Genomic DNA, 11,950 nt, shown 5'->3' with positions numbered 1-11,950 from the left:
TATGGCTGTAACACAACTGTTCATCCATTCTTCTGGCGATGGACATCTGGATTGGTTTACATTATAATTTGTCTATTATAAATGGGTGCTGCTAGGGATAGGAATATCTATTCTAGTAATGTCTTCTGAAGACACATGTATGCATCTCTGTTGGATACATAACAGGACTGGGGGAGCCAGTTATGGGATGGACTGTGTTTGACTTTACTAGAAATAGCTAGACCTTCTGCAAAGCCATTCTGGTTGGGTGGCTGTTCCACTCGTCAAGGCAGCCTTTCTAACACAAGTCAGAGGAGGGGCTGGGGCTGAACTGGACTAGGGCCTGCCTGATTTCCAGCCTGCGCCAGGTGACTGGGTACTGAGAAGTCACATGATTCAGTGAGAGTGAAAAAGAAAATGGTTGGAGGATGAGTGCCTGAGTCTGAAAAAGAAATCACAGGGAGGGGCAACATGTGCCACACACTGCTGGTGATGCCCAGGACATATAGCCTGGAATTTTCTGAGGGAGGCCACAGAAATGCCGTCTCCATCTGGTGCAGACAGTACTCCCAGAGAGAGGTGGGCAAACTAAGGCCCAGAGAGGGCAGGGACTTCCTGGAGGTGATCCAGTAGAGACGTAACCCAGGTTTCGGATTGTGTAGGCTAAGGTCCTCCTGCCCTGGCCGGCTCCACTTCCTCTGGAGGTCTAAGAGGCAAGAAGGATGCCTCTGGCTGGAAGGACCACACAGGGCTGGGGCCCAACTCCCAGTCTTCCCAGGAGCCTCCTCATCTCCCACCATTCCCCTAATTCAGGGCCCACCTACCTTGGCCCCCTCGTAGGAACCCCATCTCTCACTTTTCCCCTGTCTCAGGGAGACTCCCACCTCTCAAAATTTCTCAGCCTTGGGTCCCCTCTCCCAGGATCCCTGTTTTAAAGGATCCTCTTATACTTGGTCCAGGCTCCACTTCCCTAAATCCCTTGATTTCAGCTTCCTTCCACACCCCACTGAGAAGGCCCACCCCCCACAATATCCTTGCCTCTGGAACCCACCATCCACAGCTCATGCTGTTGAACACCTTCAGGCCTGCGCCCCATATGTCCTTTGCTCAGAACAAGCATGGGGTTATCAAGCGAAGGTACCAGGACTGAGTTTCTCTAAGGAAACCCAACCATCTCATAACAAGTCAACCCCAAATTTCCTAAGGAGGTGGTGGCTGGACCTTTGCATCCAACACTTTGCTCTGCCCAAGATCCACCTTCCTTTTGGGGGCTTCACTGGTTACCTCTGCTGCCTCTACCACTTTGAACTTGAGTGTTGCTCCCCATTAATGCTCCTGGCTAACAATGTACTCACAGGCCTCCTTTGACTTCCTGAAGCCAACTGGACCAAAGAGGGGAATCCTGGTCTCCACTGATAGGTTGGCGAAGGGGACAAGAAGGGGGAAATGAACGCTACCTAGCCAATCCGAGGTCCAAAGTATACCTCAAAGTATGGGAGGAGCGTGGGACCCTCCCCCCACAACACAGGAGACTCCCTGCCTATTGCTTCACTAGCCCCTCTGTTAGAGAACATCTTGCCCCACCTTTTGGAAATATTTCCTGCAGGCCTCAAAGTCCAAGCCCAAAAGCAATGTGGATGCTGGAAGACAGAGTTGGGGTGCAAAGAGTCATCTAGTGCTCCCATGTGGGTATCTCCTTCAGGCCCACGCATGGAAAATGAGGAACCCAATCCTTGGAAGGGGGCCCAGGCTCCTCCGCTTTCATACACACTTCTTTTTCTACACATTTCTTGAGGCCGTTCTGGTGCACCCCTCTTCAGAACTGTTTTCTCACAACTTATTGGGACAGGGGCAGGCCACTGAGGAAGCTGTTTAAAGACTGAGAGAACCATGGCTATGGGGAATTGGGAAAAGGAAGGCCCATGCCTCAGACGCCAGGCACTCTGGGACTTCCAAGGTGCCTGCAGCCCTAAGGCATTACTGTTACATTCAAGAAAGCTGAACTCAGGGTCTCCCTGGTGGCACAGGAGTTAAGATGCAGCACTATGAAGCTATCCACAGCACTGCAACATGAGTTTGATCCCTGGCCAGGGAGGTGACCCACATGGTGCAGCAGACTTCTGTCTTGCCCGCTGCTCCCTTCAGTGTATTTCAGTCAACCCACCTGTTCTGTTCCCCACTCTGTCTCTGGTGAATCCTTTCAACCCCCACACCTCTGGCCTATTCCCCAGTTCTTGTATGCATAAATAAATAAATCTTTGGGGGGGGGGGTGGGGAAGGTGAATCCTAAAAAAAAACCCACAATATTCACAAGGTAGTGGGAATGACATTATCATTTATGGAGCATTAGGAAGCATCTTTGTCTGGACCATGTAACTGAATCATAGGCCTGCATCTGGTACCCAAGGATCCCCACCTCCAGATGAAGACACTGGTTCTGGTTCAGGGAGGCGATGAGGTCCACGGAGCCTGGATGTCCACCAGTCTGACTCCAGAATCCCAGTCTTTTAATTGTAACAATTCCGTTTTAAAAAGCCTCAGATCTCCCACTATCCCAGTTTCCCTCCTTATCCAAAAGGAGTAGGGAGTGGTTCACAGGTTTATCCCATCCATCCCTGGGCGCCCAAGGGTTGTGGGGAGAGACTTGCTTCCCCACTTTAGATACTTCTTCCCCCGGCCTCTCATTGGCTTCTGCCTTCTGAGGGAGGAAGGAATAGACTCACACGAATCCTCTACAGAATCGCCATTCAAACTGTGGCTTACGGACCAGCAGCACCAGCACTAGCTGGTGGAACTTGTCAGAAATGCAGATTAAGGAGCCCCACCCCGGCCCTGCCTGCTTCCAGGTGTTTTTCTATGCCCTCTGGAGTCAGAACGACAGTGCTGCAGGGAGAGAGGGCATTGACACAACGCCCACTTCTGCCTTCAGAGCGCCCAAAACGCCCCGACTCCTGACAACCCACCTTCCACCGCAACTCCCACAATGCCCACAGGCGCCCACCGGCTTTTGCGCGACTACATCTCCCACGGAGTTTTGCGAGCCAGACCACCATCATGGCGCCCACCCGCCCTGACAGGGCCAGGACTACAACTCCCATGATGCCCCGCGGCAGAACCCCGCCCCCGGCGCCTCCGGAGCCGCGCCACGTCGGCTCGGCGGCGTGAGGCCGGGCTCGGGGCAGGGCCGGCGGGGTCTGCCGGGCCCGGGGCTCGTTACAGCGGTTCTACCCGCCTCGACGCAGACATGGCGGCCGAGAAGGACCAGCAGAACGATGCCGAGGCAGAAGGGCTGAGCGCCAAGTGAGCAAGCGGGCTTCAGCCCCCTTGACCAGAGACCCGGGAGTCCTGCCCCACCCCCGCCCCCTCTTCCCTCAGGTCCCAGGAAACCGGCCCCTCAGGCAGGAGTCTGGCCCTCGCCTCGTCCCGAGCGCTCTGCAGTCTGGCCCTCGGCCCTCCTCCCCCGGGCTCCGGGAGTCTTGGACCCTCCCCGCGCCCCACCTCCCAGGACTCAGGAGTCCGGGCCCCTTCCCCGCTTCTTGCTTGGGGGTCCGGACTCCATCCCGGCCCCCCGCTGACCCGCCCGTCCCGCCCACCAGGACCCTGCTGCCGAAACTGATTCCGTCTGGCGCGGGTCGTGAGTGGCTGGAGCGGCGCCGCGCGACCATCCGGCCCTGGAGCACCTTCGTGGACCAGCGGCGCTTCTCGCGGCCGCGCAACCTGGGCGAGCTGTGCCAGCGCCTCGTCCGCAACGTGGAATACTACCAGAGCAACTACGTGTTCGTCTTCCTGGGCCTCATCCTATACTGTGTGTGAGTGCCTCTCCCGGCCGCCCTTCGCCCCCGGCAGCCAGGCCCCCGCAGGAGGCCCGCCCCCCGAACCCCGCCTGCTCCCTGCTTGGTGACCCTGCCCCCAGATCCTGGCCCCGCCCCGGCAGGCCCCGCCCCCGTGCCCTGCTCGGGCCACATCTTTTTAATGGAAGGGCCGTCGACCTCGTCCCCATCGATGTGGCCAGGGCGCAGTGTGACCAAATGTGACTTAGCCCTGCCTGAGCCCAAGGATGTAACCTGCCATGCGCTAATGAAGGTCAGGGCCCCTGGCTAGCCCAGCTCCAGCTCCCTGACCATGTCTCCCTGCCCTCCAGGGTGACGTCTCCCATGCTGCTGGTGGCTCTTGCTGTCTTCTTTGGCGCCTGTTACATCCTCTATCTGCGCACATTGCAGTCCAAGTTCGTGCTCTTTGGTGAGAAATTCCCTGTCCAGATGCATCCCCAACCGTACAAATCCTGGCCTCTTAAAATACAAGCCTTAGACCCCAAACCCAGCCAGCCCAAGCCTAGATTGGCACTAGATCTTCCAAACCCAGTCCCTGAAGATTTCAGACACACCAGATGCTCCCAACCAGGCTCAGCTCCCAAACTGCTATTTTTCAATCCCAGAATGAGATACCCAAGAACCCACTCTCCCCTTACTTACCTCCAGGCCCTTAAGCCTATTCCTCACACTTCCTAAGCTCTGGGCAGAAAGCATCAGCTGCAGGTACCCACAATGAACACCAGATGGCGACCTTACCATGGCCTAGATTTGTCCCAGCTCCTGTTTCCCTGGGCTGGGACCCTCAAAATCTTGGCACTTCTGGACGAGGGAAGCTGAGGCCAGTCCATCACCCTGCTCCACAGGGAAGACAAGCAGGGCCTAAGTCCCTGCCTAGGGGAAGCTCAAAGTTTGGGACAGGCGGGAGTTGGGAGCACAGGTAGACCTAAGCCAGAGCCCTTTAGGGACCTACAAGTTAAGCGCAGGGAAGGGCCTGTTGGGGAAGCAGACACAGAGGAAGCGCCTGTAGCATAGCCACAATTTGGTTTCAGCCACCTGCTCCTACCAGCCTGCAGAGCCAGTCTTGCAGGCTTCTGTGAGAAGCTGGAAATGCATATTGTCATGTGAGATCATTCAGTTTCTTTGTCAGCCACAAATCAAATTCTTGTGGAACATTGTATAGACTGCAAAACACATTCACAAGCCCCACTTGACCCTTCGGCTGCCAGTTTGCGACCAGGTCCTGGTGTGTGTCAGCGTAGCTGCAGTCAGAGAACCGCAGTCCAGGGGAGTGGGAAGCTAGGAGGCTCCTTGAAGATGTGGGGTGAGGGGCAGAGAGCAGGGGCTGCAGGTGTGCTATAGGCTGATGGACTGCATGGCCATCCTAGAAATGGGTGGGACCAGGCCTAGGAGGGCGTTGGCTGAGGAGTTTGGATTAGCTTTGGAGGCTCCCAGAGCTGTGACACCAGGTTGTCAGGAGGCATCAGGGGTTATTCTGGGAGAAAATGGGAGTATGAGAACAGCTGCCCCAATGTTCTCTGCCCTCCCCCCACCCCAGGCCGTGAGGTGAGCCCAGCCCATCAGTATGCTCTGGCTGGGGCCGTGTCCTTCCCCTTCTTCTGGCTGGCTGGTGCAGGCTCGGCCGTCTTCTGGGTGCTCGGTGAGTACTGGTTCTGGGAAGCAGGGTGGCAATGGGGGCCTGGAGAGGGAGCATGGCCCTGAACTGCTGGTTGTAGGGGCCACCCTCGTGGTCATCGGCACCCATGCTGCCTTCCACCACATCGAGCCTGTGGACGGGGAGGAGCTGCAAATGGAGCCCGTGTAAGGTGACTTCCAGGACCGGTCGGCCTCCCAAGCCACATGGCCCACAAGCCAGCTACCCCACGCCGTCACCCCTGCCCCGCACGGCTCCACTGCTCCCAGCCAAGGCCTCCCCATCGCAGGCCTGGGAGGGATTCCAGCCTCGGAAATAAAGCTGTTACAGTTGTCATTCAGCAAATACTCTCCCAGGTTCTTCTGTGGGTCTATGTGGGGTGATGCTAGGGATACTGTAGAGACCAAGACAAGGTGGGGAAAGACAATGGGCCGGAAAAATGACTAAAGACTGGTCAATGAAGTGCTAAGGAGAAGAGTCGGGAAGGAGATTGTGTCGGGGCCCCATAACCACCCTCATGTCTGTTGATTTTGGTGTAGACAGGCCCTGCCCTGGCCCTGCTGCATAAGAACAACTTAGGACTCAGTAGGGAGCTGCACTCACAGCAGTGATTATCTTGAAACATTGGCAAAGGGGACAGGCACATGGTACACAGGAGACTGGTGGGCTCCACAGAGTCCTCCTGGTGGTGTCTCCTGGGACCCTGTGCCAGTTCCTCAGCGGTGGATTGTGACACTGGGAAGTGTGTGCGGGGACGCACAATACTCCATGCCGAGGATCTTTATCAGGGAATGGTGCCATGAGCTCCCCTTTAATCTAGTATATACCCAAATTCCAAACCCAGATCAGCAGGTGCTGAGCATAAACAATACTGTTTGAACAGTGTGGTCACATGAGCCACTCTTATCAGGGAATGGTAAGTTCCAGATGCCAGCCAAGGGCCAACTATGCAAGCAGGCCTCACAGCCTGTTCTTTAACTTCTGCGTAGAGTAAGTTCTCCTCAAGAGCTGGAGATGAAAGAGCCCTCCCTGAGGTGATAGTGAGTCAGGGGTCAGGGCAACTGCACATTGGTTGGAAGAATGTTCTGGGCAGAGGAAGCAGCCATCTGGGGCTTGGAGGAGGGGAGAGGCCAGGAGAGCTAGACTTGGAAATGGTTTCCTCTGAGTGAGGTGAAAGGGCCAATTTGCTTTTCACTGCAACATGAAGACTGTCAGAAAGAGACACCAACAAAAGACACACCTGAGCTAAGTACTAGGCAGGTAAAGGGAGGTGAAGATAGGGTCTGGAGAGCTTCCAAGGGGGTTCAGGGAGGGCTCTCTAAGGAGGTAACATTGCAGGGGGGCCCCCCGAAGAATATCATTTACACCTCTTAACGTGCTTAATTAGAAAATATAAAATGGCATCTGTGGCTCTAGCATATACCCCATTATTTTTACTGATGTGTGGGCTGAGATGGGGAAAGAGCAGTGCCTCAAACAAGGAAGGCCCTGCCCTCCAGGAGCCCACATTCAGTAGGAGAGGCGTGCCTGAGCCAAATCACCCAAGAGCAGGAAGCACCTGAGTGATCTGCCCTCTGTAGCCTAGAGGGGAGCTGGGGGAGAAGAGAGAGTAGCTGAGGAAGGGGAGGGGCTTGCTGAGAGTGGTGAATGAGGGGGGTCTTGCTGGGCACTAGATTGCTCCTTGGAGGTTTGGGGGAAGAGAATTCCAGTAAGTGCAAAGGACCTGAGGTCGGATCTGCTCAGTAACAAGGAGGTGTTCCTGGTTGGGATGAAGGGATTGGGGAGCAGCTATAGGAGATGGAGGTGGGTTCTGGGGGGCCAGATCTCTCCAGACCAGCAAGCCTTGGTGAGGTCTTTGGATTTTAGCTTCAGGTGATGTGGAGCTGTGGAAGGGCTTTTGGCAGGGGAGGGAAAGATCAAGTGTGATGTTAGAAATGTCCTTTGGGGTCCTATGGGGGATGAGCTGGAGGAAGAGTGATCAGGGAGGATAAGCCAAGTGGGGAACAGGAGGCAGGAACCCAGAATGGAGGGGGGAAGGGACAAGGAAGCCCGCTTTAGGAGGGGGAAGGTGGCCATTACATCGGAGCTGAAGGAGCTGAATGGGAAGGAGCAGGCAAGGATGAACCCAGGCTGCAGGCTCCCAGCAAGATCCAAAGACTCAAGGGTTGTGGGGTCTGGTTCCCCACTGATCTTAGGCCGTCACCAGGGTGCACTTCCAGCAGCTGCCACCAGAGGGTGGAAAAGTGCTTCCTCTGCCCTCCCCCAGGGAGGGAGCAGCAGATGGAGAAGACCCCTGCCTGGAGGGTTGGGCCCGGCCTTTAGGCACTTGGGTCTACACCAAGCTCATGGTCCCAATCCCAATTCTGGATGACAAAGTGTTAGGGGGAAAGGATGTCCTGAGCTAATTCCATACAACCCGTTTTGTATCGGGTTGTAACAAAAGGGCATTTTGTTTGCTGATCTAGATACCAGTGTTTCCAAGGGAGAGTGAGTCCTGATGCCCAGAGAGGGGGTGATGTGGTCACTATGTCTATTTTGCTATGGCCCTGTGGTCTGGTCAGGATGCCTTGTTTGGAGGTGACAGGCCTGAGACCTGAGACCCCGGGACTGAGATCACTGTTGCAAAGGGGTCAGCAGCCTGGGGCTGAGGGTGGCCACAGGAGGCTGAATCCAGAGCCTAACACAGGGGTAACTGACTATAGATTCCTATCTCAGATGTCCAGTTATTGACCTGCTGAGACCAGAAGCTTCTAAAGGTGGTCAAGACTGGGGGCCCATTTCACCATCGGTCTCTTCCTGAGGGAACTTGAGGATTGAGAGGTTTGGTTGGGGGTAACAGAAACTGGGAGGGTTGGTGTATCATCAAGGGCATAGAGGTTTGGTTGTCTATTTGGGGGACATAAGGAGGCTCAGCTGTCCAGTTGAGAGTGACTGGTGACCATGTTTGATAGACCCTATGTTAACTTGGGGTTCTATTGATTACTTTAGGGCTATCTGAAACTTAAGGTCCTCAAGCCTAGTTTAGTGCTGACTGAGCTGGGGTGTCCCACATCCTGGTTCTGGAGTGAGCTGAAACTGGGAGGCCAGATAACAAGCTGTAGAGTGCAGATATGTATTTTTAGAGTGACTGGCTGTAGTTTTACTGACTAGAGGGCCCTGCAGGTTAATTTAGGGTGAGACAATGGTCTTGCATTCTAACTTGGGGACTAAGGCCGGGGCCTTATCACCAAATTGGAGGGCATTTACTCAGCTGTCCTGATTGTGGGGTTCTGAAGTTGGGGATCCAGAGACCTATCTTGGGTGTAACTGAGGCAAGTCACTCAAATGTCTAATTTGGGGGTGCCTAATACAGGCTGCCCAGAAGGAATTGTTGTAGAGCAACCCCGATACAAAACGGGGTGCCTGACTGTGGGTCCTCACCCGCGCGCTTAAAAGGACTTATCAATGCTCTACTGCAGGCACACGTGAAAGGTTAATAAAAGGTTTATTTACAAGGGAAGGGGAAATGAGGAAATATACAGCTCTGGGAGAAAAGCGGGAGACAAAGTTTTAAATGAGTCCTACCCGATCCGCCGATCAGGAACCCCAAAATGGCGCTCTGAGAGCTGGCCGCCAGCCAGGAGCGGTGAAGCCGGGAGGCGAGCGATCGCGAGCCAGAGAGCGCCCTAGGCCCACGTGTTTGGTTTTTTATATCCAACCTGGCTGCCCAACTCCACCCTCAGGTCCCAGCCACCCTCCCCTTGGTGGTGATGGGATTTGTCTTCCCCAATGTCCTGATGGTTTTAGTCTGGAGTGGGGGTGGAGTCCACAAAGCCTGTATGGGATTAACTCAGGACATCACTTCCCCCTAACAGAATGACCAACTGGGACTCTCAATGTCATCTTGGTGGCTCATACCTTGGGGAGCCTAGATGCAAGGATTAGGGGTGGCTTAATGTGGAGACTTATAACTAGCTCAGGGATGCACTAACCTCAGGTCCGGATGCCTCCTGTTGTGTCTCAAGGTCAGATGTCTTTTGAGGCTGTGGCCAAGAAGAGGGTGGAGGTCGCTGCCTGTGGGGGAACTCAGTGCTTATTTTAATGGTGATGGGGCTGTTAATCCCTGTATAAGGGTGGGGCTGGATGAGCCTGGGGGCCCCATCAACAAACTTGAAGGTGACTGTGAGCTCCTGGGCACAGTGATAATGCAAACTTGGGCTGAGATCTGGAAGCCTGGTCTGGAGAATAGAGGCTCATTTTGGGCACCTGATTGTGGGGGTCCACATTCTTAGATTGGGGGCTTGCTGAGTCTAGAGATATAGATGCTTGGGGGTTTTCCTGTGACTGGTAACAAACTGGGTGGCTTAAAGCAGCACCACTTATTTCTCTTGCAGTTCTGGAGTAGGACCTCTAGAATCAAGCTGTCTGCAGGGCTGCTCCCCCTCCCATGGAGGGAGAGGCTTGAGGGGGGACCCTACCCTGCCTTGTCTCTCCCAGCTTCTGGTGGTGCAGGCCTCCTGGCTTTTGGCCACAGCACTGTCACCTCAGCCCTTCTCTCTGCCTGTGTCCTCCCTTCTAGCTCTTTATTTTTTTTTAAGATTTATTTATTTATGCATACAAGAACCGGGGTATAGGCCAGATGTGGGGGGGTAAGAGGATTCACCAGAGACAGAGTGGGGAACAGAACAGGCAGATTGATGGAAATACACTGCTGAGGGGAGCAGCAGGTGGGTTAGGAGAGGTCTGCTGCACCATGTAGGTTGCTCCCTGGCCAGGGATGGAACTCGTGCTGCAGTGGCTGCGGATAGATTCATAGGTTGTGTCTTAACCCCTTGTGCCACCAGGGAGGCCCCTCCTTTCTAGCTCTTATAAGAACATTCACCTTTGCATTTTGGGGCCCACCCCAGGACCTCACTTTGAGATCCTCCCTTTATTACATCTAGAGAGACCTTTTTTCCAACAAGGTCACATTAGCAGATTCCAGGGTTAGGACATGGACAGATTTTTTTTTTTTTGGGGGGGGGGAGGCACCATCAACCTACTAACGGGGTGTTTGAGTCTAAATTCTGAGTTTGAATCTCTCTGATTATGGGGTTCCGAGGGTTTGGTTTATGGTAACTGACCTTGAGAGTCAACTCCAGATACCTGATTTGGGGTTTCCTAACTTGATTTGCATGCTTTCAGAGTTCTCATGGTTAGTGTACAAGTAACTGAAGTTTGGGGGCTAGAGATGTAGTTTGGGGATCACTAAGCTCCAGTGTCACAGAGTCCTCTCTTTAGAGGGGTCTGAGGTTGGCAGGCTAGCTGCATCGGTCGTGTGTTCACTTATTGAAGAGGTTCCTAACACAGGAACACAGATGTGTTTTTTAAGGGCAGCTGATGCTGAGCTACCAGATGCCAAGATGGGGAGCATTGGAACCCCAGCTGGTTGTTTAAATGGCTGATTGTTTAAACACCTAGGTCTGCGTCACCGATGATTGGGTTCAGATTAGGGGTGATAGGAGAGACTAAAGTGACTAATGTCACAGTAACTTGTTGGGAAGGGGGTTTCTTGGTCTTGCTATAGAGGAAACTGAGTCTGGAGAACCAGATGTTTATTTTGAGGGAGTCTCAACCTGGGTAGGATCCAAGTTCCAAGTTTGGATCGATTGAGTCTGTGGATCAAGACTGTAATTGCTCAGTTTAGGGGTGACTAGGTTTCAGTCCCATTTTCTAGTTTACATTGAGAATGGGGTGCATATGCTGAGTGGGGTGACAGCAGCTGGAGACTCATGTGTCTAGATTGGGGGTTTTATTGTAGGGTCCTGATGTGAGAAAAGTGTAGGTATGCAACTTTTGGGGCCCTGATGCCTAATTTTGGGGTACCTGAGTCTAGGGCAGTAAATCCCTGCACTAGAGGGTGACTGTGGAGGTACTGATGGGGGTGACTGAGCTTATCCTATCAATGACTTAGACTGGAGTTTTGCAGGGGTGAGGGTGGTGGAGTAGGGATTCTCTCATTTTGGGGTGTCTGAGGCAGGACTGAGGGTACGTTCCTTGTTTTTTCTGAGTCACCTGCCCAGGGGTGACACAGCTTGAGGTATAGGTCTGATCCTAGGGTCTTCAGTCCGGGGTTTCTAAGGGCGGGTGGGGTTTCACATACCTGATCTGTGGGTATCCAGAGGTCTCCTTTGGGGGCATCTGAGACTGGGTCCCAGAAGTGCTAACGACCTGCCCCCCCCCCCCCCCCCGTCTGCAGTCCCCTCCTGTGAGTCTTAGTCCATATCGGGGGTGACCGATTTGGGGGTCACACGCCTGGAGTGCGCGGCGGCTCGTTCAGGCGGTGCGTGAGGGGGCCCGGGCGGGGTGGCCGTGGGCGCTGCGGCTGCGGCCCCCGGGCTGGCTGCGGCCCCCGGGCTGGCTGCGGCCCCCGGGCTGGTTGCGGCAGGGGTTCCCGCGGGAAGCAGAGCGCGGCGGGGCGGCCGGCGGCGGGAGGGCGAGCGCCGGAGTGACAGGAGAGGAAGAAAAATGGGCCGAGAAATCAGAGTGG

General features: G+C 54.5%; 1 protein-coding gene across 1 annotated transcript; it reads left to right on the top strand.

Annotated features, from left to right (window-relative positions):
* Nucleotides 1-3,149: 3,149 nt before the first annotated feature.
* On the top strand, nt 3,150-5,787 carry RABAC1 (Rab acceptor 1). The gene is made up of 5 exons (XM_084258013.1): nt 3,150-3,279; nt 3,576-3,788; nt 4,121-4,218; nt 5,347-5,448; nt 5,525-5,787. The coding sequence occupies exons 1-5, from the start codon at nt 3,224-3,226 to the stop codon at nt 5,611-5,613; spliced, it is 558 nt and encodes a 185-aa protein (XP_084114139.1). The 5' UTR covers nt 3,150-3,223; the 3' UTR covers nt 5,614-5,787.
* The last annotated feature ends 6,163 nt before the right edge of the window (nt 5,788-11,950 follow it).

This window comes from Talpa europaea (assembly GCF_964194135.1).
Source record: "Talpa europaea genome assembly, chromosome: 16".
NCBI lineage: Eukaryota > Metazoa > Chordata > Mammalia > Eulipotyphla > Talpidae > Talpa > Talpa europaea.
Note: the sequence above shows the minus strand (reverse complement) of the source record. Positions and strands in the feature narration are given on the sequence as shown.